The 27,043-nt window shown below is 38.4% G+C and overlaps 2 protein-coding genes across 13 annotated transcripts; both read left to right on the top strand.

Moving 5' to 3' along the window:
• The first annotated feature begins 145 nt into the window (after positions 1-145).
• BRD8 (bromodomain containing 8) lies at positions 146-17,767 on the top strand. Of its 12 annotated transcripts, none has more exons than XM_039836161.1 (23): positions 146-298; positions 1,207-1,303; positions 5,083-5,152; positions 5,798-5,847; positions 6,065-6,187; positions 6,306-6,386; positions 6,821-6,885; positions 7,559-7,695; positions 8,206-8,424; positions 8,817-8,961; positions 9,611-9,709; positions 9,844-10,053; positions 10,460-10,740; positions 11,093-11,542; positions 11,855-11,948; positions 12,150-12,196; positions 12,967-13,181; positions 13,526-13,618; positions 13,816-13,884; positions 14,261-14,438; positions 15,158-15,262; positions 15,716-15,760; positions 17,398-17,767. In XM_039836161.1, the coding sequence occupies exons 1-23, from the start codon at positions 280-282 to the stop codon at positions 17,455-17,457; spliced, it is 2,952 nt and encodes a 983-aa protein (XP_039692095.1). In that variant the 5' UTR covers positions 146-279; the 3' UTR covers positions 17,458-17,767. The 12 variants fall into 12 exon arrangements, with proteins under 12 accessions (XP_039692095.1, XP_039692094.1, XP_039692099.1 ...); XM_039836160.1 differs by lacking the exon at positions 17,398-17,767 and adding an exon at positions 16,850-17,376; XM_039836162.1 differs by lacking the exons at positions 146-298; positions 17,398-17,767 and adding exons at positions 511-804; positions 16,850-17,376.
• Positions 17,768-17,928: 161 nt separating this feature from the next.
• On the top strand, positions 17,929-27,041 carry LOC120581346 (bromodomain-containing protein 8-like). Its single transcript, XM_039836174.1, has 7 exons — positions 17,929-20,132; positions 20,948-21,211; positions 21,859-22,016; positions 24,388-24,477; positions 24,575-24,643; positions 25,803-25,980; positions 26,534-27,041. Exons 1-7 carry the CDS (start codon positions 19,854-19,856, stop codon positions 26,582-26,584), a joined length of 1,089 nt encoding a protein of 362 aa, XP_039692108.1. The 5' UTR covers positions 17,929-19,853; the 3' UTR covers positions 26,585-27,041.
• Positions 27,042-27,043: the final 2 nt, after the last annotated feature.

Here is a 27,043-nt window from a genome sequence, read left to right as displayed (position 1 = left end):
TTCCCGCCTAACACTTTTTCTTGAACCTTAGGCATATCTTTTCTAAGAACCCTAAACGAAGTCCTGAGGTTTCAGCCGCCGTCCTCTGTCCTTTAGCACGTTCCTTCCCAAGAGCGCAGAAGAGAAGTGGTTTGGGGCGCTTGTTTGTTTTGGGATGCCAGTAGAGACTACATTTCCCAGGAGGCAGCGCGAACAAATACCCAGACTCTATTTCCCAGAGTTCCCCGGGCTTGGGCCCTGCCAGGCGGTCTTTAGAGGGTTGGAGAATTCGGGGCCAAGATGGCGACAGGAACGGGCAGTAAGTAGGCGCACTGCATATAGAGCAAGGCCTTTGTAGAGCCAAGGCCTGGCACCAAATATCAGTCACACGCAATGATTTTCATGAGAGCCCAGGGTCTTCCGAGATCTGCGTTCAGTGGCGTGGTGAAGGCCGAGGTTTAGGGGTCCAGAAGCGTAGGGTCTTCGTGTCTCAGGGAGGCAGGCCGTGGAGAGACAGCTCAGCATATGTTTGGGAGCTGTGTGGTTGAGCGGTAAAGGTGTTCTAGAGACTCAGGCGTACAGTCGAAGACATGTTAACATTACGGAGTGGCTGGTATCAAAGAACCATTCACATTCTGACCAACGTTTGTGAGGCCCGTATCCTATCTCCCAGAGAAACGGGATCTTTTAACCGTTGAGCTTTTTCTGCCACTGGGGAAGTTGCGTTTCTTGCACTTCCGTAGCCATTTTCTTCCGTTTCATGGATTGAAAAAGTCTTTGAGGTCCGACAACTAAAAAGGAGTGGTTTGGGGTTTACTGAAAGAGGTAAATGTATGTTTAGAAGGAGGCGGGGCAGTGACGGGGGTAGCCGCCTAGAATCATGGGAAATAAGCCCGTGCGTTCATACTGAAATAAAGTATGTATTCTTAAAACTGGGCTTTTCGGGAGAACTGCTTTATCTTAATCTGACATTATCTATTTTTGTTTTCTTATAAAGCAGAATAGTCGTGAAGAAATATTTTACCAAATGCTCAGAGTGCAATTTGCACGCAATGAATAGGTACTATCTCAGTGGTGATATTTTACTAGGGAGGTGAAAAATCAAGATTCGGCAATAATAGTTCACTTTGTCCTTGCAAGTTGGGATGTTTTGTATTAGGTTTTTAGTCCTCCTTTTGGGGCTTAGAAGTGTCTCAGTGGTTGCCTCTAAGCCATTTCTTCTTTCAGAGCACAAGCTTCTGAGTACTGGCCCTACAGAACCATGGTCTATCAGAGAGAAACTGTGTTTAGCGTCTTCTGTCATGAGGAGTGGAGATCAAAATTGGTAAGGTGCTTAGGATATCTGAAACTGTTGAATTTATTTTTTTGCAGTAGTAGATTCCTGTAGTTAATCATACTAACCTTTCAGCAATATTTCTTTTTTAACAGATTTGAGTTATAATTCACAAACTATAAAATTAACTCATATTCACAAAATTTAGTATATTCACAGAATTGCGCAGTCATCAGTCACTCTACAATCTCCTCTTCTTCTCACCCAGTCACTGATCTACTTTCTGTATCTTTAGATTTTTTATTCTAGACATTTCATATAAATGAAATCATAATAATTTGTAGTATTCTGTAACTGGCTTCTTTGACTTAGTGAAATACTGTCAAGATTCCTATTATAGCATGTATTAGTACTTTATTCCTTTTTATGACTAAACTGTATAGACTGTGTATGGGTATGCCACATTTTTTTTATACATCAGTTGGTGAACATTTGGGTTATTTTACTTTTTTGACTATTAATGCTGCTATGAACATTTGTGTATGAGGTACCGACTTATGTTTTCAATTCTCTTGAATTGAAAGAGTTCACTTGCTGGGTCATATGGTAAGTCTATGTTTAACTTTTTGAAGAGCTGCAAAACTGATTTTAAAAGTGGCCACACCATTTTACATTTCCACCAGCAAGAAATGAGGGCCCCATTTTCTCTGTATGTTCAACAACTGTCTTTTTGATTGTGGCCATACTGGCAGATGTGACATGGTATCTCATTGTAGTTTTCACTTGCATATTCCTGATAACTAATGTTATTGAACGTCTTTTCATGCATATTAGCCATTTATATATGTAATTTGGAGTAATGTCTGCTCAGATGCTTTGGGTTATTTTTATTGCTGAATTTTATATGTTCTGGACACAAATCTCTTGTCAGATAATTTGTAAACATTTCTGTCTCGTGTGTTGCCTTTTCACATTCTTTATTGGTACCTTTTATAGCACAGAAGTTCTTAATTTTGATATGTCCAATTTTTTCTTTTTTGCTTGTGCTTGTGTCATAGCTAACAAATCATTTATTTCTATAAATGTTTTCTTCTAACAGCTTTATAATTTTAGCTCTATACATGATCCATTTTGAGGTAATTTTGTGTATGTTCTAAGACAAGGATCTCTTTCGCATGTAGATATCCACTATCCTAGTACCCAGTATTCGTTGAAAAAAACTATTATATTCTTTCCTTATTTAATTGTCTTGGCACTCCAGTATTTCTTTTTAAGTACCAAATAGTAGGATTGTGGTTTCCAATCTTTTTTGCTGCCAGACATACCCTTTATCATTTTTAACATTTCCCTTTTTCTCTTTTACCTCAGGATATTTTTATTATTTTAAGTCTTATAATTATTTAACTTTTTGTATTTATATGGTATATTGCTACTACTGTTTATATGGTATATCTCTACTACTTTAACCATTCAAATGAGTTTACAAAAACACTGTTACGGGTCACACTTAGCATTTCTGCCACTTGTATATATTTTAAAAATAGCTTTTCAAATATGAAACAAGGATATTTTAGGTGGCAACTGTTCTTGAGTCAAATTAAATGGTAAACCCCAAGACAAAATGAAACACACTAATTTGATAAATCTCAGGTTGAACTTAAATGTAACTCAACTCAAATATAAACTGAACAAACCACCAAGTAAACTGGTTTGAAATACACTTCAATCTTATAATTCTCACATTTTTACTAGAAAAATAGCATAAAAACACTAAAATTTTAAATTGTATTTATTTTTTGAGGAAGTACTTAAGTCATAAGGTTCAAAATTCAAAATAGTACATTGTCTTCCTCCCATCACTGTGTCTCATCTCTCAGCATTAGCAGTTTCTTATGTTTCTCCAGCATTAATTTTGTATACATGAGCAAGTGTATATTTCTTTTCTCCGTCTTCTTTTTAAACATAAATGGTTATATACTATTCACACTGTTCTTTACCTTGCTGCTGCTACTTTTCTCTAAATTAGTACTATGTCTTTGTGTATCTGTATGTGAAAGTCTTAGCTCATTTTTTTAACAGATGCATGGTATTGTTTTTATGGAGATGCCATAATCGATTTAACTGCTACTCTATTGATATACATTTGAAGATGCAAATACAACTTTGCATAGTTATATATACATTATATCTAAAATAAATAAAGTAGAATAATGGGGTCAAAGAATATGAGTTTATAAAATTTGAAAAATATTTTTAAATTGCCCTACTCAGAGATTATTTCAATTTATACTCCCAGTGGTAATATATCAGAGTATCTGTTTTTTATGCGCTGGTTCATCGAATGTGTTAGGTGTTTTTGATCTTAGCAGTATTATAAAGGGTGAGAAATAGTTCTCATATATTTCATTTACATTTATCCTATGACGAGTGAGGTTGAATATCTTCGTGTGTTAAAGAGCCACTTATATTTCCTTTTCTATAAACTAATTTTCCTATTTTTCTATTTGATTATTAGTCTTTAATTTGGGGAGCTCCTTATATATTGGGGAGATTAGCTATTTGAGCTGTGAGATGCATTTTTTTGAAACCAGTGTGCCATTTGGCTTGACTTATGGTTGATATTTTTACATTAAGACTTTTAAAATGTAGTTTATTTCTTAATACGTTTCTTTCATAGCGCCTGGATTTTGTGTTATAAATAGGAAGTTCTTCCCTAGTCTGAGATTATAAGATAATTCTTCTATGATTTCTTGTAGTACTTTCATGGTTAAATTTTTTTAAACATTTAAATCTTTGATCCGTTTGGGGCTTTTTTTGGTATAAGGTGTAAATTTTGGATCAAACTTTATTTTTTGGTTATAGCTATCCATATAACAATGTTCAGGTAAACTTTTTATAAAGGAAAATAGCTCTGTTATACCAATATCTCAACACAAAATTTAAAAACTGTTCTTTGGGTTTTTTTCTGTTTTCTTTTTAAAGTTATGAAATATTTCAACCACATAGAGAAGTGTGGAGAATAATATAGATTGCCTAGGTACCCAGTACCTGGATATAACAAATCTTAATATTTTGTCATGTTTCCTTCAGATCTTAAAGAAACTAACAGATAAAGTTGAAGCCCCCTTGCACTCTTCCTTGATCCTATTTCTGTCCAACTATTTTCATTTTTGCCTGTTTCTTAGTCTTTATACCTATAACTTTTTTAAAGTTTGTGTGATTGTATTATAAAAGAAAATTGTCCTTTTAATAGTTAATATAAGTATGTTCTGTATCACCACATGTATTTTATAGTTATTTTTATGGACTGTTTAATATTCATAGAGTTGAAGTGCCATAAGTTAAACATTCTTCTACAGGTATTTAGAAAAAAATCTAACTTCATCAGTCTGATCAAGTCTAGATGGTGCTTTCTTCTTGGTGCTTGCTGCTTTTGTTAAATTATTTCCTATATTACATTTCTAGGAGCTTTAGTAGTGGATCAAAAGAACTTTTTTGGGTCTGTAATTAATTACAACTTGCTTTTAAAAAGGTGTGTGTTTTCTAAACACAAAATCAACATTAAAATATTTTCCTAAATGAACAGAAATGATACTTTAAGTTCTAATACCTTCACTTTACCCAGGAAATATATCATCTAGGAAAACCATTGAGCAATGACTTTCCCTGTAAATGATTTTCAAGCCCTTATGTCATTTTCCATAGTCACATTTCAGTATACTTCACAATGGCAATTTTTTATTCCAAGATTTGTACTCTAAACCTTGAACTCTCACCATGCTTCCCCCGCCCCCTATTTGGTATGTAATAAGGCTTTTCTCATTTTATAGGGTATCAGTTAGCAGAGCTATTAAACCCTTTGCAGAACCTGGCCGCCCTCCAGACTGGTTCTCTCAAAAAGTAAGTTCCCAAGCAAGTGCTCTTTTAGAGTAGTCTTTGAGATGGGAAGTAGGTTCCTTTCCAGGCTCTGCCCTTTAATCATAAAGATTTTATACCATGAAGAGGGAGAATAGTTGAGAATCCCTTTTTCTTTTTTCCGTTTGTCAATCCATTGATGCATGCTTATATTACAAACTATTCTTGTCTGTGTAGTGTAATAGTTAAGTACCCAAGCTTGAGAGTTAGATCTGGGTTTAATATGACTCCACTTAATAACTTTGGACAACAATCTTCAGTCTTCTCATTTGTAAAATAGAGAAAAAAGTTGCTTCAGGGTTATTTTGAAGATTTAGTTGAGGTAGTACCTGTAAAGCATTTAGCATAGCGCCTTGCATATTATAACTACTCAGTAGATATTAGCTGTAAATATTGGCTATTAGATTTTCCCCCAAATACTCAAACTCCAGGCCAGAAGATTCCCCTTTCTGTGTCTTGGTATTGGTTATTTTGAACCAATTCGATTGCTAAGTAATTTGCTTTCCTGGAAAGCATTCATATCTTACATATAGCTCCTCTCTCTAAACCTCAGTCTATCTGATATTTTGAAACTTTGAAAGGTCATTTCTTTAAAGGCTTGCTCCTTATATTTTCACTTTTTTTCCACAGCATTGTGCTTCTCAGTATTCTGAGCTTCTAGAGACCACTGAGACCCCAAAGTGAGTACAAAGCCACACATTTAAGCTAAATCTCTTTAGGGAAGAGTGTTTACTGAAGAAGTCTGGTTTTATATCAGTTTATATTACTGAGTGATAAAAATATAGAAGTTATCAGTGGTTACCTGATGGAGAAGGCTCAAAGAAATTAAGTAGGAGTGGGAACAAATGTTCTCTTATTCAAGTGTGTGTGTTGTGTGTTTGTTGCAATTTTCCACAGACGGAAACGGGGTGAAAAGGGAGAAGTGGTGGAAACTGTTGAAGATGTTATTGTTCGGAAACTGACTGCTGAACGAGTTGAGGAACTAAAGAAAGTAATAAAAGAAACCCAGGAGAAATATAGGTACTTACCAGAGAGATGCCAAATGGTTGGGAGAGATGGCTAACTTCTAGTACTAGTCGAATTTTTTAATAGCAGATTAAAAACCTATCTATCTACTTACCTCTCTTTCTTCTTACAGACGGCTAAAAAGAGATGCAGAACTAATTCAAGCTGGGCACATGGACAGCAGACTGGATGAGCTTTGCAATGACATTGCGATGTGGGTTATATTATATCGTTTTTCTATGTATACTCTTTTCTCTCTTTTTACCTCTTTTCTCTTCAAGTAATCTGGCTTATTTCCTCTGTCTGTCATTCCTTTAGACTTGAGAGATTCTGGAAGGGGAAAGCTACAGAGTGGCCTGGTAGCTGGGAGGGGGGAGTGAGTCCTAGAAGTTAATGTGATAGAGCATTTCAGTGTGAAAATGTAACTTAGTTCTAACTTAAAAGTGGCTCTGGTTTGTGTGGGTGAAGAACTGGTAGTTAGACAATAACTTGACATTTCCTGTTTTGCTCATAAGGACTCTTTTTTAGGCCTTTCCCCAAGAAAGTGCTAGCCAAACCGCCCCCAAAAAAAAAAAATCCTTGTGAGGGCATTGAGAACTGCGGAGGAACTAGAGCTGGTTAGGATCTAACTCTTAATTCCCTCTTTAGGAAAAAGAAATTGGAGGAAGAGGAAGCTGAAGTGAAGAGGAAGGCTACGGATGCTGCATATCAGGGTAAGCTGAACCTAGTAAACCTGTTTAGCAGTTGACTACACAGTACTACATGCTAATGATAGTTGAAAAATATTTTGTAGCATAGAATTTACTGATTCCAATTTACTTGCATAGTTCTCTCTGTCATCTTCTACCAGAATCAAAACATCCCTCTATGTCCAGGAAGAAACAAAAATGAGCTCTGCTCAGATCCAACTAGACCTTGTGTCCTTGAAGGACACAAAGGCTTAATAATAAGACATTGAACATAATTAAGGTTTTAGAAGTCAAAGCCTGTAAAAAAGTTGAGAATAGCTCAGTCACTCTATAAGGGGAAGAACTTAAGCATTTGTACTCTAGGAATACATGCTCTGAGCCAATGAGGTCTTTTCCTCTTGTTAAAAGCAGAATCTTAATAAGTTATTGAAGAGGCTGTTGAAGGGTCATTAAACCACTTTTCTACTTCATGGACCTTTAGGATAGTTGAATAGTTAAATGAGTTTGCTCAGAGTGAGAGTTTCTCTTAAGCAACATTTCCTGTCTTTTAGAAGAATTAAAAAAACTTTCTAATCCAACTCATAAAGCTGTTTTAATAAAACATCTCCACTTGTCCTTTATTATACAATAGCCAAGTAGTGTCTAGTTTCATTTATTTAATCTCGAAGACTTAGGAATTGTTCTCTTATGGTTCTAGCTCGTCAAGCAGTAAAAACACCCCCTCGAAGGTTACCTACTGTGATGGTCCGCTCTCCTATAGACTCTGCCTCTCCAGGAAGTGATTATCCACTTGGGGACTTGACTGTAACCACTATGGAAGAAGCCACCTCTGGGGTGAGTCTATTTTCATCTGCAAGAATTAATCAGCAAAGGGGCAATAAGCCAGCAGAGAGCTGAGTGATGAGGAAACCACTTTTGGCCTAGAGGCAACTTCCTCTCTTGGTCAGAATCTAAAGACTTAATTCACCTTTTCTGTGCTCTAAGATAAGGATGGACCTAAAGACATTAAGGCTTTTGATCTTTTGAGAGAGATGAAAAGACTATGTATTAGTCTTAATGAAATTCCCGCTGAAATAAGGGACAATGACCTTGTAAATACAAAATATTGGTAGTGGGTAAGGAGTTTGTAAAGGGCAGGTTGAGTGGAATGGTTGGGTCTGAGTGAATGTAAGAGAAAAAATTGTGGGGAAGAAAGGTGTGGCTGAGAACAAGAGAGGTAGAGGGTTTCTGGGCAGTTCCACTCAGGACTGTTAAAGTAATAGTTAGACACAGTAACCCATCCAGATTAGTAGGGAACCTTCCAGAGTTTGAGAAGTCAGATAAAGGTTCTCTGTTGTCTCTTAGGTAACCCCTGGGACTTTGCCGAATACCCCAGTCACCTCGTTTCCTGGGATTCCTGACACCCTTCCTCCAGGCTCTGCACCCTTAGAAGCCCCCATGACCCCAGTAACAGATGATTCACCCCAGAAAAAGATGCTTGGACAGAAAGCAACTCCACCCCCCTCCCCTCTGCTGTCAGAGCTCTTGAAGAAGGGCAGCCTCCTGCCTACTAGCCCCAGACTGGTATGGAGACTTCTGTGGGTGTTTGAGAGCTGTGGTGATTTAGTACTTTGGAAGGGAGTGCCTGGGACCTAAAATATGACACGGAAAAAAGTTCAAAAGAGAAATAGATTTCCTAGTTAAACGTTAATTAAGGAAAAACAAAAACCCACACAGTAAGTTGGTAGAATCCTTGGGTCCTGAGGTATCTGAAACCATAATTAATTTGGTTCTCTTTTCCAGAGAACTCTTGTTAAATAAGTTTTGAAAATTAGAGTTTCCCTTGGGTCTGAAGTTATTCTCTTTGGACATTAACTTTTAGATTCATGAAGTTTGGTCAGCTGCTGGAACTCTTTTGGGAAGTGGTAGTAAAGGAAAGCTTGAGTGTAGCCTTCACCTCTATTCTTCCCTGGTAGGTAAATGAGAGTGAAATGGCTGTGGCTTCTGGCCACCTGAACAGTACAGGTGTCCTCCTGGAGGTAGGCGGGGTCCTTCCCATGATACATGGTGGGGAGATGCAGCAAACACCCAACACTGTTGCGGCCTCCCCTGTTGCCTCAGGTAAGTCACCACTTTTCCGTTACCTACTTTTTCAGAGATGTTGAATTCAGCATTGATGGCCCTTGATTTCTAGCCTTTGTTACTAAGCAACTGTCAATCCTAGATTTAAAGCCCAACATTGGAGCTACTTAACCTCTTAACCTGCTAAACCACGTAGTGCCCAAGATTTTAAATCCATTCCATCTTCAGAATATTGGTAGCCCTGAATGATATTTGATAGATATTGATGAGAAAAATAGTGAAGTTAATAGTGAAGCTGCTTCTCTGGGGTTTACAAAATCATGGAAGGGTGCTAGAGATACCTGAGATTATAGAATAGGGGAGTGAGATTTGGAACCAGAGAACTGGACTTGGGTCTTAGGCCTGCCACATACTTGATTTTTTGACCTTGGATAGATAACTTGACTCTTGAGTCTCACTTTCTTCTCATTAATTGTAGTGTATATACTTTACAAGGCTTAGTGAGAATTAAATGAAGTAGAAAATGTAAAGCAAAAAAGAAAAGGCTTTACTAAATAACAAATAAGCATTAGATATTGGCATTTGAGTGGTGTTAAATTTGGGTGGTGTATAGCATGCTTAACTTTAGCAGAAGTGACAGATTTATTCAAACCATTTTTTTGTTGTTGTTTAATTTTCTTCTGAGAAGAAATTTCCAACCATTTTTCATACACGTTGTGTGTTCTCGTGCTTTGGGTCATTCCTAACTTGGCAGAAGATCTTAAGGTTGGAGAAAGTAAGGATATAGGTAATGAACTTTTTTAACAGGGGACTTGCTTTCATCCTTTGAGACTAAAAATTTTCTTGGTTGAGAAAGTGGCTATTGCTTCTTGTTCATGTGCTTCCTTCTTATCTCATTTTGTGTACTTCTTTGTCTGTTAGGTGCTCCCACTCTTTCCCGGCTTTTAGAAGCTGGTCCTACACAGTTCACCACACCTCTTGCTTCCTTCACTACTGTTGCCAGTGAACCTCCAGTTAAACTTGTGCCACCCCCTGTAGAATCTGTGTCCCAGGCTACCATTGTCATGATGCCTGCGCTGCCAGCACCATCCTCTGCTCCGGCTGTCTCCACTCCTGAGAGTATAGCTCCAGGTGCGTCCCTTACCCACGCCCTGAGCAGCCACTAGGTTCAAAATTTCATCTTTAACTCCAGTTAGAGAAAGGTGACTGAGAGCATCAGCTCCAATTCAGATGTTTCAGTTCTGTTCTCCATGGACATTTGTCATCTTTATCCTTAGAAAAACAAGGATGTGAGAAGAGTGGGATGGGCATTTATGCGCTGGGGGAAAAGGCTAAGTGTACATAGCAGTGGGCTTGAGAATGCGTTCTCACCTTTCTGGATAAAACTGGAGAGAAGGAAATGTAGGCAGATATAAGATAACTTTCTGAGCTTTAGTGTATGGGTACTTGTCATCTGTTTGTAGCCTTGGTGTGATCTCCAGGTGGTCACTTGGTACTAAATAAGTTTCTGAGGTGTTTTTCTCTTCCTGTTACTCAGTGAGTCAGCCTGACACCTGTGTTCCTATGGAGTCTGTGGGGGATCCGCATACTGTGACTGTTTCCATGGATAGCAGTGAAATCTCCATGATTATCAATTCTATCAAAGAAGAATGTTTCCGATCAGGGGTAGCAGAAGCTTCTGGAGGATCAAAGGCTCCCAGCATAGATGGGAAGGAAGATTTAGATCTGGCTGAGAAGATGGATATTGCTGTGTCTTACACAGGTGAAGAGCTGGATTTTGAGACTGTTGGAGACATCATTGCCATCATTGAGGATAAGGTAACTATTGAGCAAAGCCCAAAAGAATCTCTCATGGGTCCTGCATAGCCTTCTCTCCTCAGCCTCTTCTTGCTTCTCATAGTTTGTTCTCAAACATGAACAAACAACTCTCCTTCTGCCAACTTCCATCTCTGTAGTCCCAAAGCCCTTTGGTGCTGACATACTAGTCATCTTCCCAGCCATCCCTATGTTACTGGTTTGCATAGGACAGGTTCCTGTCCATTGGTTATTTTTACTATGTAGAGAAGGCGGAGAGAAACTGCAGATTTAGGCCATCTTGTTTTGGTACTAACAGAATTGAGGGACTTGGTCTTCATTTTTTGACTTCAACAGTGTATGTATTATTGGACAGGTAGATGATCATCCTGAAGTGCTGGATGTGGCAGCAGTGGAAGCGGCACTGTCATTCTGTGAAGAGAATGATGATCCCCAGTCTCTGCCCGGCCCCTGGGAACACCCTATTCAGGAACGGGACAAGCCAGTACCTCTTCCAGCACCAGAGTTGACAGTCAAGCAAGAGAGGCTGGACTTTGAGGAATCAGAAAACAAAGGACTCCATGAACTGGTGGACATCAGGGAACCCAGTGTTGAGATCAAAATGGAACCTGCTGAACCAGAGCAAGGCATTTCGGGGGCTGAAATAGTAACTGGAGTTGTTCCAGCCACAAGTATGGAGCCACCTGAACTCAGGAGTCAGGACTTGGATGAGGAACCCAGAAGTACTGTAACTGGAGAGATTGCTGAAGCAGATGTTTCCAGTGGGAAAGGCGATGAGACTCCACTTAGAACTGTGAAGACTGAGGTATTTAAGATCAGGGGCTGGAAGAATGGAGGGTTATACCTTAGGTAAGAAGTGACAGTTTAGGCCTTCAGTTTTTTTGTTGCATTCCTGAGTTCTGACATGTTTGATGTTTGGTGTGTCTAAAGCCCATAAGTGTGATCAGTGCTATGTATATACATACTTGTCCTACTTTTATATAGGCATATATTAGAATTGTATTATGTGGGTAGGACTTAGAATTTCTTCTGTAGTCTCACTGTCATTGAAGAATAAAATCATGTAAGCTATAGTGACTTACCAGTATTTACAGTATTTGTTCTTTTTGGTCTTCAGGCATCCCCTGAAAGCATGTTGTCTCCATCACATGGCTCAAATCCCATTGAAGATCCTTTAGAGGCAGAGACTCAGCACAAATTTGAAATGTCAGGTAAATAATAAGGCCAGGAAATCTGTATTCTGTAACTAACTTGAAATCATTTGCTTTGGCTTCTGAGGGATCGTGGGTTGTGGGCAAGTAGAGGAGGTAGAATAGGTCAGCATGGAAAGGAGAGCTGCAGGGGATTATTGTCCATAGGAAGGGGAAGGCGAAGGTGGAAAAATCTTCAGGTAGTCTTTCTCTCCTCTGCAGACTCATTGAAAGAAGAATCAGGGACTATTTTTGGAAGCCAGATAAAGGTATTTCAGACTTTTCTTTATTCCTCTTGCTGTGTGACTAGATTTCCTTATAGCACAACCTTTTAAATGAATTTCAGTAAATTCACATCTTTATTCTCTGAGATGAGACTGATTAAGAAGTTGCATGAGGAAAAGCTGCAGTGGACAGTTAGGCATAGTAGAAGTACTATGTTATCATGTGCTTCCTATCTGAAAAAATCTGTGACTATCACACACACTTTTCTGTGCGTATAATGCACAAAGAAGTTTTGATACATCCAGAGGGCTTTGAAATTAATAGGAATACCAGAGCCAGGGAGACCATATAAGAAATTAGATTATTAATTACAGTATCTAGAAAACCATCCAAAGTTTTCTTTTTAGAATTATTAAAACAGTAGTAACCAACAGACTTAAAATAATGCGATGTGACCTTGCTCCATCCGATGAGACACACAATAAAAACTATTTTTGATAACTTTGTACCCAGGGTCAGAGTTCCTCTCAAGAGCAAGGGGAAAGAAGGAACGCCTCTTAGCTTAGTCTTAAGTAAGTAGCTTTTTTTTTCTTCTTTTTAAGAGGATCCTGGGTCTTATTCTTTGTCCAGGTTCTGAATTACTTGATTGATCAGTGTCTGTAAGTAGATGGTAGTATAAGTGATAGAGGGCTCAGTCAGGAAAGTGTTAGGTCATTTTCTAAAACTGATCTAACCCAAAAGACAGTTCATATTTAATGATGCTTTGCTGGATAGCTTTGCTTACATTTGTTAACTGGAACATGCTGTGTCTAAGGATGCCCCAGGTGAGGACGAGGAGGAAGATGGAGTCAGCGAAGCGGCTAGCCTAGAGGAGCCTAAGGAAGAAGATCAAGGAGAAGGCTATTTGTCAGAAATGGATAATGAACCCCCTGTGAGCGAGAGTGATGATGGCTTTAGCATACACAATGCTACGCTGCAGTCCCACACACTGGCAGACTCTATCCCCAGCAGCCCTGCTTCCTCACAGTTGTGAGTATCAGATTCTTTGAGGTCAAGGCAGTGAAGGTGAGAGGTAGGAGAGGATCTTTAATCTTGCTTTTTCATCTTCCCTTTTTTGGCCTGGAACAAATGCAGGCATATTGTGGAGATAACACGGGTTCAGTTGCAGACCACTGAAACTGAGATTTGCAATAAAGTGAATTACAATCTTTTTGCTGGTGGAGGAGCTTGCCTTCAATTTGTAAAAAATGTAATATGAAGTACACTAAAGTGAAGTGTAGTAAAACGAGACACACCTGTATTTGACAAGAAACAATTAGGACTTTTTAAAAAAAATTACGCCTAGTGGGACTTCTGTGTTTCTTTGATTTCAGCTCTGTCTGTAGTGAGGATCAGGAAGCTATTCAGGCACAGAAAATCTGGAAGAAAGCTATCATGCTCGTATGGAGAGCTGCAGCTAATCATAGGTGAGTGGAGGTTTTACCAGTTAGTAGGAACATTTTCTTCTGCTTCTCCTCATTGTTGGTGGTTAGAAAAAAGTCTGAGTAGGTTTATATGGGACTGCTGGCATTGGCTCTTATAACCTTCAGCTACTTAGGTTAAGTTCCCTCACCCGTGCTTCTGGAGGATAAGCCAGTAATTGCATCATATTCTCTTTGGACAGGTATGCCAATGTATTCCTGCAGCCTGTTACAGATGACATAGCACCTGGCTATCACAGCATTGTACAGAGGTAAGCCACAATCCATTCAGCATATTGACTTCCCTGGATTGTAAATTGTCCAGTCTTAGTGGATTTTTACTTTAGACAGTAAGTTTAAAGCAAATGTTTTTGATAATGAGTAAAAGTGACCAAGTACTAAACTGATCATTTCAGTAGCTGGATCACCAATGATAGTCTAAAAGAACTAACCTCTTTTATTACCTTTTTCAATGCTTATCATACAGACTGACGTTGGGTTAAGTGCTTGTTTCAGGATGAGGAGTTGGCATTTGAGACCTGACAATTAGGACTGAAGGGATATATGAGATCTGTATGGTAATATATTCAGGGATTCATTTGAGCCCTCTTCCCCTCTCTGCTACCATTTACCTGTTCTTTTTTTCAGGCCTATGGATTTGTCAACTATTAAGAAAAACATTGAAAATGGACTAATCCGAAGCACAGCTGAATTTCAGCGTGACATTATGCTGATGTTTCAGAATGCTGTAATGTATAATAGTTCGGACCATGATGTCTATCACATGGCCGTAGAGATGCAGCGAGATGTCCTGGAGCAGATCCAGGTACTTTGAGGATCCTTAGTGTTTTAGCAAGGATGAAATGAAAATACTCAAGGGAGTAATTCATATATTGATGTCAGGAAGGGGTGCTGTGGCTTTTACTTGGAATAGTTAGGAACATAAAATTTTGTTCTTTCTGGATTGATGTTAGTTTTCTCATGTTGGATTGGTAAAAGAATTGTGAGAGAATAGTCCACCTTTCTTGGGCAAGTTTCTTGAAGTTTTTTAATAAAATTCTTATAAAATGGTGAGTGTATATTTTTGATTACATTAAGTGTGTATATAGTAGACAATCAACAAATAGAGTTTCTTCTCCTTATTCATCACAGGTAACCTACTTCTATCCTGTAATTGCATTATCAGACTTCCTTCGGGATATTGAACTTGAAGGGATATGGTCTATCTCTGCAGAGTCTGCCAAGTACTTAGCTTACTTGATGTTCTTTGGTTCATCTAGTTTTATTCTCTTTCTCATTCTTAAAGGATAGAGACTTCGATTCTATATTATAGCAAAAAAAAGCCATTTGGCATTTTCAAATTTCTTGAACACACACAGCTAGAATTAAAACCTAGTATGTTAAAATTCTAATCAGTCAAGAAATATTTGGATGCTGATTGCAGAAAGGTACTATACAAAGTCCTGTTTACAAAGCCTAAGGTGTCTTTAGTTCTTCCCTACTGGATCAGGTCTCTAGGGCCAACTGTATTTCTTCTCCCTACAGCAATTCCTGGCCACACAGTTGATTATGCAAACATCTGAGTCTGGGATCAGTGCTAAAAGTCTTCGAGGGAGAGATTCTACCCGCAAACAGGATGCTTCAGAGAAGGTGAGGAGACCAAGAAAGGGCCAGTATGCCAGTGCTAGAAGTCTGAAGCATCCAAAGAACCTTATGTTACTGCTGGGCTTCTGAATTCCAATGGTGTGCATATAAATCTGAGAATGGTTGTTGTTTGCTCCCATCCAAACAAAAGAAACCTGTTGTGACTGAAAGGCCCAGTCACAGGGGAGAAATTGTGAGCTGAGTGAGTGAATTACTAATTCCTCTGAGAGAGTGCTTGCAAGGTGGGGTAAACGACTTAGCTTATAGCAATTGGGGACCATCAGTTCCTGTTCCAGAGGCTTAATGGCCAGATTGCTTTTGGATCTCTTTCCTCTTATTCTTGAGTTTTTAAATTTTGTCTTTGTATGTGTGGTGCTTGTGTCTCTATCCTGAGGTTTGGGGTGCTTGCGGCTTAGAGTTTCCGTGGAACCTGATCAGTGTTTGTTTGTCCTCTAACAGGACAGTGTCCCCATGGGCTCTCCTGCCTTCCTTCTCTCTCTCTTTGTAAGTATTGAATGGCTGCAAGGGGTGGTGTTGCCACAGAGATTCTCAGCTCCTGCTGGGGGTGGGTGGCAGAGGGAAATCCAACATGGCAGACTGTGGCAATGTCTTGAATTTCTGTTTATTCAGATCATTGAATAAGAAACTGTCTTTTCTGCACTCCTATCTTTCTGTGTGTGTGCGTGTGCGTGTGTGTGTGTTTGTGTGTGTGTGTGTGTGGGCTGGGTAGGGACTTTTCATGAGTTCAGCAGGCTGAAATGAAGTATTGGTAAGGGTCTAGGATGCACCTGCTCCTTATTTCTTGACTTCACCTTTTGCCAATTTTCTTACAAATAGAAGATTGTTCAGAGCAGCAGCTACTAGCTGGATTTTAAGTGTTCTTCATACTGGCAGATATTCAGCACATGGTTTTTTTCTTTTCCCCTAATACTAAGTTGCAAGGCTGATGCCTGATACACAAACACTCAGTAAAATTTAAGATGAAGATCTCAGTAACAATGACGACTGCATACAGTAGTGGCTGGTGGAATTAGAGATGAGCTTAGTAAAGCTAGCCTAAAGACTTTTGCTCCATGAATTGAATGATCCTCTGACTCTGTGATGTTCATTATGGGGCACTGAGGCATGATATGGAAAGAGCATCGGACTAGAAAACCACATGATCTTAAACTGACTGGATTATTTCATGGAGCCTTGTTTTCCTCATCTTTGTGATGGAGCTAATATAATGAGGTACCTGTCCAGCCTACCTCACAGGGATGTTGTGAGGATAAAATGAGATAATAGGCATGGAACTGGCTTGGAAAAAAATGTTATACAAATGCAAGGTGGTATCTTTGTTCTCACTTTGCCTCAGAGGCAACTTGTGTTCTCAAGCTCTAAAAATTTTAGAGTCCTTGCACGTTAGAAATGTAAAAATGGCCTGGCCCAGCAGAAGTGTTCAATAGTTCATCTTGCCTACAGGCCTCAGCCTGTACCACAGACAGAACACTGTAATCTCCGTTCTTATTGACCTGCAACAGTGACTCTGGATCCCCAAGCAATTGGCTGGCTGTTGCAAAGCTGGTTAATAGGATCTTTTATCTATTGAAGACAGCAAAGTATTGCACAAGAGGAAGGAGCTGGGCTACAGGGAGAGAGCAGCAGATGGAAAGAAGCCTTCTGGTTGTCCTGATCTCATGGAAAACAACTATCAGGAGGTGCTAGGGAACTAGTGCCAGGGTCAGTCTGCAGGAAAGGCCTTTCTTATAGGGACCAACAGCTGGACAGGTATGTTAGCCAAGAATCTCACTATCCACTGCCCTTTCTGACTCTCCCACCTTTCTTTTACTATTCCTGTTCCTTTGCACATAATTTGGGGCTGGGTGGGATGACTAATAGTCATTCTGTGGGACCCCAGGTGGATTCCAGCAACCTCTGGTGGGCAGGAGCAAGATACCCTGTAATACATAATCCTCTCACAAACTACTACCAGGTTATTTTTATCACACTCTGTGGGAAGACAGATATATGCCCCTCATTTCCTGGATTTTTCTGCTGATTCCCCTCTCCCCCAAGAAACCAAATCCTCAGCATTCTTGTTGTACCTTCTTTTTAACCAACTCACTCATACTCCCTTTTTTTGTCTGCCTGTCATTTAGGATGGGGGCACCAGGGGGCGCCGCTGTGCCATTGAAGCTGATATGAAAATGAAAAAATGAAGTTTCAGAGTACCTTCATTGAGCTGACCTGAAAAAGTAAACATGCTTGGGCATGTGGGCCCAGTTCCAGAAGTGGAAGTTGCAGAAGAGGAGGCACCTGGGCCATGTGACATGATTTAGGAAAATCTCTCTCAGAGAGTTGAAGTAGCATAATTGCCTGTTTTAGGGCAAAAATCATGGGCTGTGTTAATGTCCTAATGTGTAGCTAGCAGATTGTAACTAATTTGTACTGTCTTGTGAAGTGTACAGACTTTTAAAAAAACCTGTGAAGTGTGTGTGTGTACACAATAAACTCTGAAAGAAAACTCTAGCCTTTGGTGTGTTCTTTTTGTACGTGTGTGTGTGTGCACAAACTTGTGATTTTTTTCTGCATGATAACTTTCATTATTTGTGGAAATGAGATGGTTAGAGCAGGGAAGTGGTCTTATAATATGAACTGTTCTACAGCACAGAGAAGGTAACCAAGATTGAATTTATAATTAATAGGTTAAAGTATTGCATTGTGCTATAAGCGCTGTCTTATTCAGCTTTTCTTGAATGTTTAGGAAAACGTAAAGGTTTTCAGAGTTCTGTTCATGGCATTGCTTAAAGAAGATAAGAGCATGGACATCGGTAGCACTTACCTTTACCTTGGACATTTGTCCTTAATACTATTTTTGCATATGGTTATTTGTAAGTTAGTATATTACTGTTTCCTTCTTATCTATTTTGTGTGTAGTAGTCTTGTGTATTTCAGAATTTATAACATTTCTATTTGAAGGCTACACTCGGTTTAAGCATTATCAAATTTATCACCTGACCTTATTCCAATTTCTCTTAATAAAAATCAACTCCATGAAATGAACCTAATTATGAGCCTTTTATTTTAAAGAGACGGATGTTAATAGAGTATCGTCTAGTACTTTGAGCCTTCTTGAAAAAGATGTGTTTAAGAAAGATGAATAGAAGTCAGATCTTTTTGGTTTAAAACTTAAAGCTTGTTAGGATACTAAGGAAGTAGAAGATACAGTCTTTGTGAAGTGATAGGAATTCCATCCAGAGTTTAGAAAATTAACTACAGTATATTCCCAAGCAATCCATAAACATGGATAAGATAGAAGGAATGAAGCCCTAAAAGTTGGAGAAGCTTGTGGCGGAGGAGGTCTATTGAAGGACATAGTTTTGAGTTGGTAGAGGTGATGAATAAGCTTAGCAAGCTGATTTGACAATGTAGGCATCTGTGGTGGGGACAATAAGGAGACAAATGAAATCAGAACAGGGATTATACTAAAGAATTGTGAAGTACAGGTACCAGGCCAGGGAGGCAAAATGGGCTTGCTTAATGGAGGACTTTGGCAGATTGAGAAATTTATATTGAGGTAATAGCTACTGTGAGTCCTTGAATAGGGACACTATTTTCTTACAGCAGATCAGATTATAGAGAAACTGACCAGGAGGCTATGGCATTTATTCAGGAACAAAGGATGGGCATTGAGAAAAATTGTGGAAGAAAATTGGGAAGTGGACTTGCCTATTGAATATAAGAGAAGAAAGAGTCAAAACAGGATCAAGAAAATAGTGTTGATGGTGGGGATAAGGAAATTAGGGAGAGCAAATGATTCTGGAGATATTCAGGAAGATGAGTAATTTTGGTTTTTGAAATGTTGAATCGAAGTAGATGGTAGGGCACAAAAAGGGAAGCCCAAACTGACTTTTGGGTACATGGAGAAATGATCCAAAATTCATATAAGTAAAGGTGGAGAGATTTGGGAGCCATCTGAATAGAGATCAAAGTTGAAACCTCAAAGTATATACATTTTTAAAGGAAATAATAAGGAAACAGAGGACCAAGCAAGAACATAGATGACAAGGATTTGTTGAAAGGTGTAAAGGGAGAGGACAAAGGGACAGGAAAACCAAGGTAGTGTAGTATAATGAGAGCAAGGGACGACATTTTAAACTTCTGAGACATGAAATTTGGATATGAACAGAAGGTTGCCACAGGTAATCTTAAAGTATATTTTGTGGATTTAATGGTTGATAGGTTAAGAATGTCTATACGCTGAGGGAAATATCCTTTGTCTCTCAAATTTACTGCCTTGCAGTTGAATTTAAGGGTGGTTTTGGATAGAGGAATTCTGTTTAGCTGACTATGCTCCAGTTCTTTTGGAGTATGAGGAAATCCAAGAAAAAATACCTGTTGAGCAATATTTTTATTATACTCTCTGATGTGGGCTTCTTTTTATTTCCAATGACAGAGATTTCATCTCCTGATGTCTCCTTTCAGCTATCTTTTACTCTTCTTAATGATGAGTGGAAAGTAATTTCTGGCCTCTTTCTAGCAAGCTTAGGAGATGCAAATGCCTTAGGAATATTGATTTGAGTGAATTTAATGCATTTTTTCTGTGTATTTACAGATGGGGCGTGAGTGGGTTTGGTTGGATTCTGAACGAGACTATCCCAATGATTCTGAATTGAGCAACGACTGCAGGTCCCTCTTCAGCTCATGGGACTCTAGTCTGGACCTTGATGTGGGCAGCTGGAGGGAAACTGAGGAGCCAGGGGCTGAGGAACTAGAGGAAAGCAGCCCAGGGAGAGAACCTAGTGAGCTCCTTGAGGGGGACGAAGGCAGTGAGGAATATCAGGACGAGGCAGAGCAAGTCAGCCGCCAGAACCTCCTCCACTTTCTCTCTGAGGTAATGGGGAGCCATAATTTCCAAAGTTGGAAGAGTCTTACCTGTACATATTTCTAACCACTTGTAATGTTGTTTACTAAAATATAAGCTCCACAGTGGCAGGGACTAAGTTCATTGCTGTGTCTTCAGCACTTGGTACTAACCAAATATGTGCCCAATGTGTACTTCTTGACCGAATAGTCTAAAATCTCAGTCATTAGGACTCTGAATCATAGAAAGTGAAATTTCTGTATGCAGGACTGCCTTGTAAGAGTATTCTTGCAATTCATTTTTTGAGAGTCATGGGAGGTGATAACTTGCCCAAACTCTTCTTGAAGTTTATAACATCAAGACTCCAAGGCCTTATTTTACAGTGTCCTTATAACCCTGGTTAAGGGCTAAGGACCAGAAATAAACAATTGGACAGAGTTTATATTTATGCAGCAACTACACATATTCAGGAAAACCTATCTCAAGATCAGCAAAGATCCCATTCAGATATTGCCACTTCTATCTGCATTGTCTGTGGCAGACAAAAATTTCAGCAGTTTGCTTATCATTCCCAATTGTTCAGAGTTGACACTGAAGATGAAAAATTAGAAAATAAGCTCCTTGAAAAGGCAAGAACCATATCTATCTTGTTTACTGTTTTGTCCCAGCAATGAGTCCAGTGCCTATGTATATAAGATATTTAATACATTTAAAATGATTGACTGAATTAACTTATTTGCCATCTCAGACTTAGTTACAGTGGCAATGTAATCATGTGGCATTATTGATATGTAGATGATTACCATTGGTGTTCCTATGCATCTAACAATAAATTGTGATTGCAGGTAGCTTATTTAATGGAGCCATTGTGCATTAGCAGCAAAGAATCAAGTGAAGGCTGCTGTCCTTCACCTGGTAACAGACAAGAAGGAAGTGAGATTGAAGCTACTGAAGGAGAAGTGGAGCCCTGCAGAGGTTCTGAAGAACTTTTAACCATAGTAGACCCCTTGGTAGCCGAGAAATCAGTGGGAGAAAATGGAAGGCAAGAGGTGGCTCCAACTCCCTCAGATGTTTGTGCAGTTCAGGAACTCCTCACAGAGAATGAAGAGGTAAGTGAATAACTCAAACTGGCCATCTGATTGTCCCTCTACACAGGGAGGCAGAGTAGAGTGGTTAGAGCACATAGGTTAACTCCAGGGAGTTCAACTACCTGGGTCCAAATCCCGCTTTTAGCACGACTTAGCTGTGTGACTTTAGGCATGTTAGTGAACATTTAGAATCTCAATTTTCTCTGCTATAAATGGAATAATAGTGCCTCTATCTTAATAAGTTTGCTGTGAGGTTTAAATGAGACAATTCATGTAAAGCACTTAGTGTAGTACCTAGCTCATAGTAAGTAATCAGTAAAATTTAGAATGCTATTATCATTAATATTATCTGACCAGCTAGACTAGTTAGTTCCAGGATCCCAAATGATAATGACAGCCTTAAAAGAATACAGCATCCATCTAGAATTGAGTATATTGCTTTTTAATTTTTTTCTTAGGATACAGTGTCAAAGTTCTCCAGCATAATTGTTACTAAGAATTCATTACGTAGGTCTAGTTAAGTTACCTTTAACTAATTTATTTTATAGCTTTATATAATTGGCCTCTTTTCACTTTAAGGTCAGCTTTCATTTACCCCATACAAGTAAAATTACCTTGCAGATAGTAAATCTCTTTCTAAAATTTTCTTTGTTTCTTGGCATTCCCAGGGAGAGGTTAAGCAAGAATCCAAAGAGGAGGACCTGGGTGAAGGGTATGTGTCAGAGATGGAAGACCAGCCCTCCTCAGGTGAGTGTGATGATGGCTTCAGCATTCAGGAGCCTCCTCTGGTGGACATCCTTTTCAGCCATGCTACCTCCTCAAAGCTGTAAGTATAGATATTTATCCAAGGTTGTTGAGATTTATATTTTTGCTGCTGTTATGCCTATTTGAATTTGTTACCATGAACATGGATTACTTTTGTAAATTAAAAAAAGAAAATTTAAGTTGGAAAACTCTAGAAATAGAATTAAATAAAATTTTATTGTATAAATAGAAGTCTATGATTTCCTCTTATAAAACAAATGTTTCAACATTCAAGAATCTTTCATAAATAACCCTTCTTTCTATTATATTTATTCAAGAAACATTGCTGAGTCACTGTCCCTTATGTCTAATACTATACAAAATGTACTTTTTAAGAATACTAAAATGGCTTCTATTAACCTGAAATTAAAAATTATTTTGAAGTTATACTCTCTTTTTTTCACAAATCTTGGGAAATTGTTTACATAATTTTCTCATCTTTTTATAAGTAATTATGGGGCACATTTTAGAATCTTAATTTTTTTTGTAAAGTGAATTTCTTTTTAAGTCAGAAAAATAGTTCTTTTCCAGGCTTGGTCCTTTTGTCTTACCTATTGAGAGAAGACAGCATGAAGTGTTTCAGTTTTTTTTTTTCTACTAGACAATCCCAGATCCATCCATGTATCTGTAGGAAGGCAAACCAATAATTATTCTAGACTTTTTTTTTGTTTAAGGTATACAATGGAACCACGCATATATGTTTTTTAAATAGCAGATTTCAGATTTTTGTTACACAAATAGAATACAGCTTAAAACTTAGGTTACTAAAGAATTACTTCTTTGCTTTTTCTGTTACTTCCTATGTAAGCATGAGCAGATGGCATATGATGACTATCTAAAAAACGGGAAATCTCTAATCTGGGACATTTTATCTCATGGCATTCAGTGTCTTGAATGGCATACTCCACACTATTAGAATTTAGATTAAACATTAAATCTTTATTAGAAAGAAATAGATATTAGTAATTGAGTCTGCTTGGCTAGATAGTTTAAGGGGAGATAGAAAGCTGAGTTCTTGTTTTATCATCAGGGAAGCTTAAAACGACTTTGAAAGATAGACATTTTCCAGGCTCCTCTTTTCTAGTTCCACCCTTAGTTTGTACTGACTCTCAAAGGGAAGTAGAGCCTTTGGAGCATCACTCCCAGTCTACAGATCCTTTCCACTCCCACACTTTTACTTGTAGTTGCCTAGCATGCATTTCCAAATAGATGGAAATAAAGGTAAGCAAGAAATTATTTCTTAAAATATCGCAAAAGTGATTGATTATGAAGTTACAGAACCTGGTGTAGTACCTTGCTTATAATGGAAACTTAACTAAACATCTGTTGTGTGGACGTGTGAATAAAATTGCACCAGTGCCAAGGGGTTATTGTTCATTCTGGTTGACTGACTAGAAACAAAGGAAGAGGTCTGTTTTGGACTCTAAATGCCTTGTTTTTATAGGGTTCTAAATTTAAGGATAAATTGATTTTTGTGGTATATAACTTAGATGCTGGTAAGATATTATATCATGAAAATGAATAGTTATGCAGAACTGCTGAAATTGGAGAAAGATAAAATGAGATGTGAGTTGTACTCAAATGCAATATGGTGCATAAAGGCTTCATCCTTGTGAAGCCTTAGGTGTGAAGAGAACTCGTTTAGAGAGAATAATACAGTGTATAAAGTGGGAGGGGTAACATGATGTTTAATTTTGGAGTAAATAGAAAACTTGCCAACTGGGAAAATTATAAAATGAAATAAAACATCAAACAGTTGCACCTTTGAAGAAAAACTAAATAAATTAGACAATTTAGCCCAGAGAAGAAAGGGCCATGAGGATAAATGACTTTTTAAAGGTATTTTAAATAGTACTATACAGAAAGAAAAAGTATATAATTATTTGGCATTCAGATAAAATGCAAGAAAATTCCTTGGGATGTGAAACCAAGTAATTTTTTCTCTGAAACATGGGAGAGACATTTATCCATGTGGCATATTTCTGCATAAAACAGGAACAGATATTCATTTATCATATACATAATTGAGTATCTACTATGTGCCAGGCAGTTGGGAAACATCAGTGAACAAAGTACTTTCATAGGTCAGTTCTTTAGAGTCACAGGCGCTGAGGAGCAAAATCAGCAAGATGCCAAAAAGCACAGTCGATTGTAGACTTATAGTATATTTTATAAGAAGGTAACTACTTCGTTGGGTAATAGTGATCCACAAGAGAATATAAAGTTTGGGGTCCCTTATGGAAGCATTAAATATGTTTATATTCTTATGGTGTTATATTCCTTCAGATATTAACTAGTAGCACTATGTCTTGAGAAAACCTCATTACCACCAGGGGAGACAGAATGCCATTTGTGAAGTTATTGTTTCTTTTTCTGTCCCATTTTTCCCATAGGTCAGATTTAAGCCAGAGTGACCCTGTTCAGGATCATTTGCTATTTAAAAAGACTCTACTACCAGTCTGGAAGATGATTGCCAGTCACAGGTAGATCTCCAAGCCATTTTTGGTGTTCACAGCCACTCTTCTAATTTGAGCGACTTTCTAGGGTTTCTTTTTCCTTTCTGGGTTTGTCCCCTTACAGGTTCAGCAGTCCATTTCTGAAGCCTGTATCAGAAAGGCAGGCCCCAGGATACAAGGATGTGGTGAAAAGGTCAGTGGAAAAGGGGTTGAGAAAGGCTGGTTGCTTTTATATTTGTCTTTTCATACTTTATTTCCCACCTATTAGATTATTTCTTATTTCATTTACATTACTTACAAACTAAAGAGATGTTTTATAGCTGGATAAGTTTGTAAAGTTATGATAATAAAGGCTTTTTTTCTAGTGTTGATTTTTAAGTAATATGATTCATTCATTATAATCTTACATTATCCTTCGGTAGTTTTTGACACTGTTCTTTGGAGCAGAACTTTAAAAGGCAAAGATGATAATCCAAATGATATTACAAACACTGGTTGATGGCAGTATTTTGGATTTTTATAGCATATTTCACCTAAAATGCCGTCCCAGACCAGTGTGTTAATAGAGTATAAAAGATCAGGAAAGGACATTTGGAGACAGACTCATTCTATAAATGAGGAAACGAAAGCTCAGAGGTGGTCATGACTTGTCTGTGATTAACAGTAAATAGCAGAGCTGAAACTAACCCCAGATTCTTACCTTTAAGTTCAGTCTTTTTTCTACACTGCTGTGCCTTCTCTTATATACCCATGCTCTGTCTCATTAATAATTTATTTGTCTTAATATTTGTTTGATTCTCTTTTCACCTCCATAAAAGGAAAAAAATTCTTAGATTTTGATTATGCAGTCAGTAGGTTAATACCTAGTATATTACTATGCATTGTAAACAATCAGTCTGTAATAACCATGTGAAAAATTGATTGTTGGAGCTCTTTACAACTTTGGTACCTGGGGCCACCACTTCTCTAATAGTAGAGTGTAGTGGCTGGGCCTGGAGTGGGCTCTGGAGTCAAGCTGCCTCTGAATTGGAATCCAAGTTGTATGACTTTGAGCAAGTACTTAACATCTTTAGATGTTTCCTCATCGCCAATTGGTGATAATAATGGTATGTACTTGATAGGTTTATTGGGAAGTTTAAGTGAGTTAATATAGAAAGTACCCAACATAGCGTTTGGCCTATTGTAAGTAGTAGCAGTCAGAGATTAACTGCTGTTGCTGTTTTATATCTAGTGGGGATTGTTATCGTTACTGCTATTTTCCTTAAGAGCTAGTTCTCCAAGAGAGCATGTTAGGTCACTACATGTTCCACATGAATGTTTGATTTCCTCTGGTTTCTCTTGGCCACCTGTAGACCCATGGACTTAACTACCCTGAAAAGGAACTTGTCTAAGGGACGGATTCGCACCATGGCACAGTTCCAGCGGGACCTGATGCTGATGTTCCAAAATGCTGTGATGTACAATGACTCTGATCATCATGTGTACCATATGGCTGTGGAGATGCAGCGAGAAGTCTTGGAGCAGATTCAGGTACTGTATGTAGAGAGTTGCAAGAAAAAAGAGTGTAATCTCTGGAATCTGGTTTAGAAAATCTGTGAGAATATGGGTGAAGTTGAAGTGTTTCCAGAGTTTATATTTAGGGATGAGTCAAGGCCCTGAAGGATTGACATCATACCTACTGGTTTGGAAAAACCTGAGCCTCAGTAGGTCCAGAGTTAATGGTAAACTAAAGTCATCTAGGAAGACAAGCACTGCTGAAGAACTCTCAAGAGAGCTGGAATGGTAATGGGAGCTCCTGCTTCCAGAGCCTCAAGCCAGAGGGCTAAACATGTAAACCAGATGCTAGAGTCACTGTCCTTTTTTTTGTTCCTATACCTGTTGATATTGTATGTTAACACTGTCACATCAATAGGGGATAAGACATAGTAGCCAGAAGAAGACATTTGATGGTTTCTTTTCTGGGCAGCATCATATTTTAAAGAAAAAAGCACAGTCAAATCTCATGTGGAAAAACAAAGAAAATTGTATTAAAACCTCTGTACCTTTTAAGATTCATAGCTTGCTATCTGCTTTGACCCTGTAGGTGCTGAGTATTTGGTTAGACAAAAGAAGAGACTTAAATAGTCTGGAATGAGAACCAGCCAACCCAGTGCATGATGGAAAATCAGTTTTGTTAACCTGGAGCTGCTACCCTGACCTGTCCTGCAATTTCGACCTTCATTGAGACTCTGACCCAGAGAAGATCCCAGCACTTGTTTATCACTTCTCTGTTGTGTTTTCTAATAAAAATAAGGCCTTAACTCGCAACCAAGGAGTCAAAGGTGCCTGCCTGTGGACATAATATAAGGAAAAAGGGTAAAGCCAAGATTTGGGGCTTTGCCATAAATAATGCCCATGTCTTTGTTCCATAGGCTTAATTTAGAGGTAACTAGATTAAACCTCTTATTACTGCTCTATAAATAAATATTATTCCACAAGTGGAAGATTGCTTTTTAATGATTACAGAAGTGGGAATAGAGGGGATAGCATCATCTGGTGAAATGAGGAAGGTATTTAACATGGGTTTTCTAGAAGGGGCTGGAGTGGGATGAGA

This window comes from Pteropus medius, unplaced genomic scaffold (genome assembly GCF_902729225.1).
Source record: "Pteropus medius unplaced genomic scaffold, Ma_sr-lr_union100, whole genome shotgun sequence".
Classification (NCBI taxonomy): domain Eukaryota; kingdom Metazoa; phylum Chordata; class Mammalia; order Chiroptera; family Pteropodidae; genus Pteropus; species Pteropus medius.
This window is presented reverse-complemented; position numbering and strand designations above follow the sequence as displayed.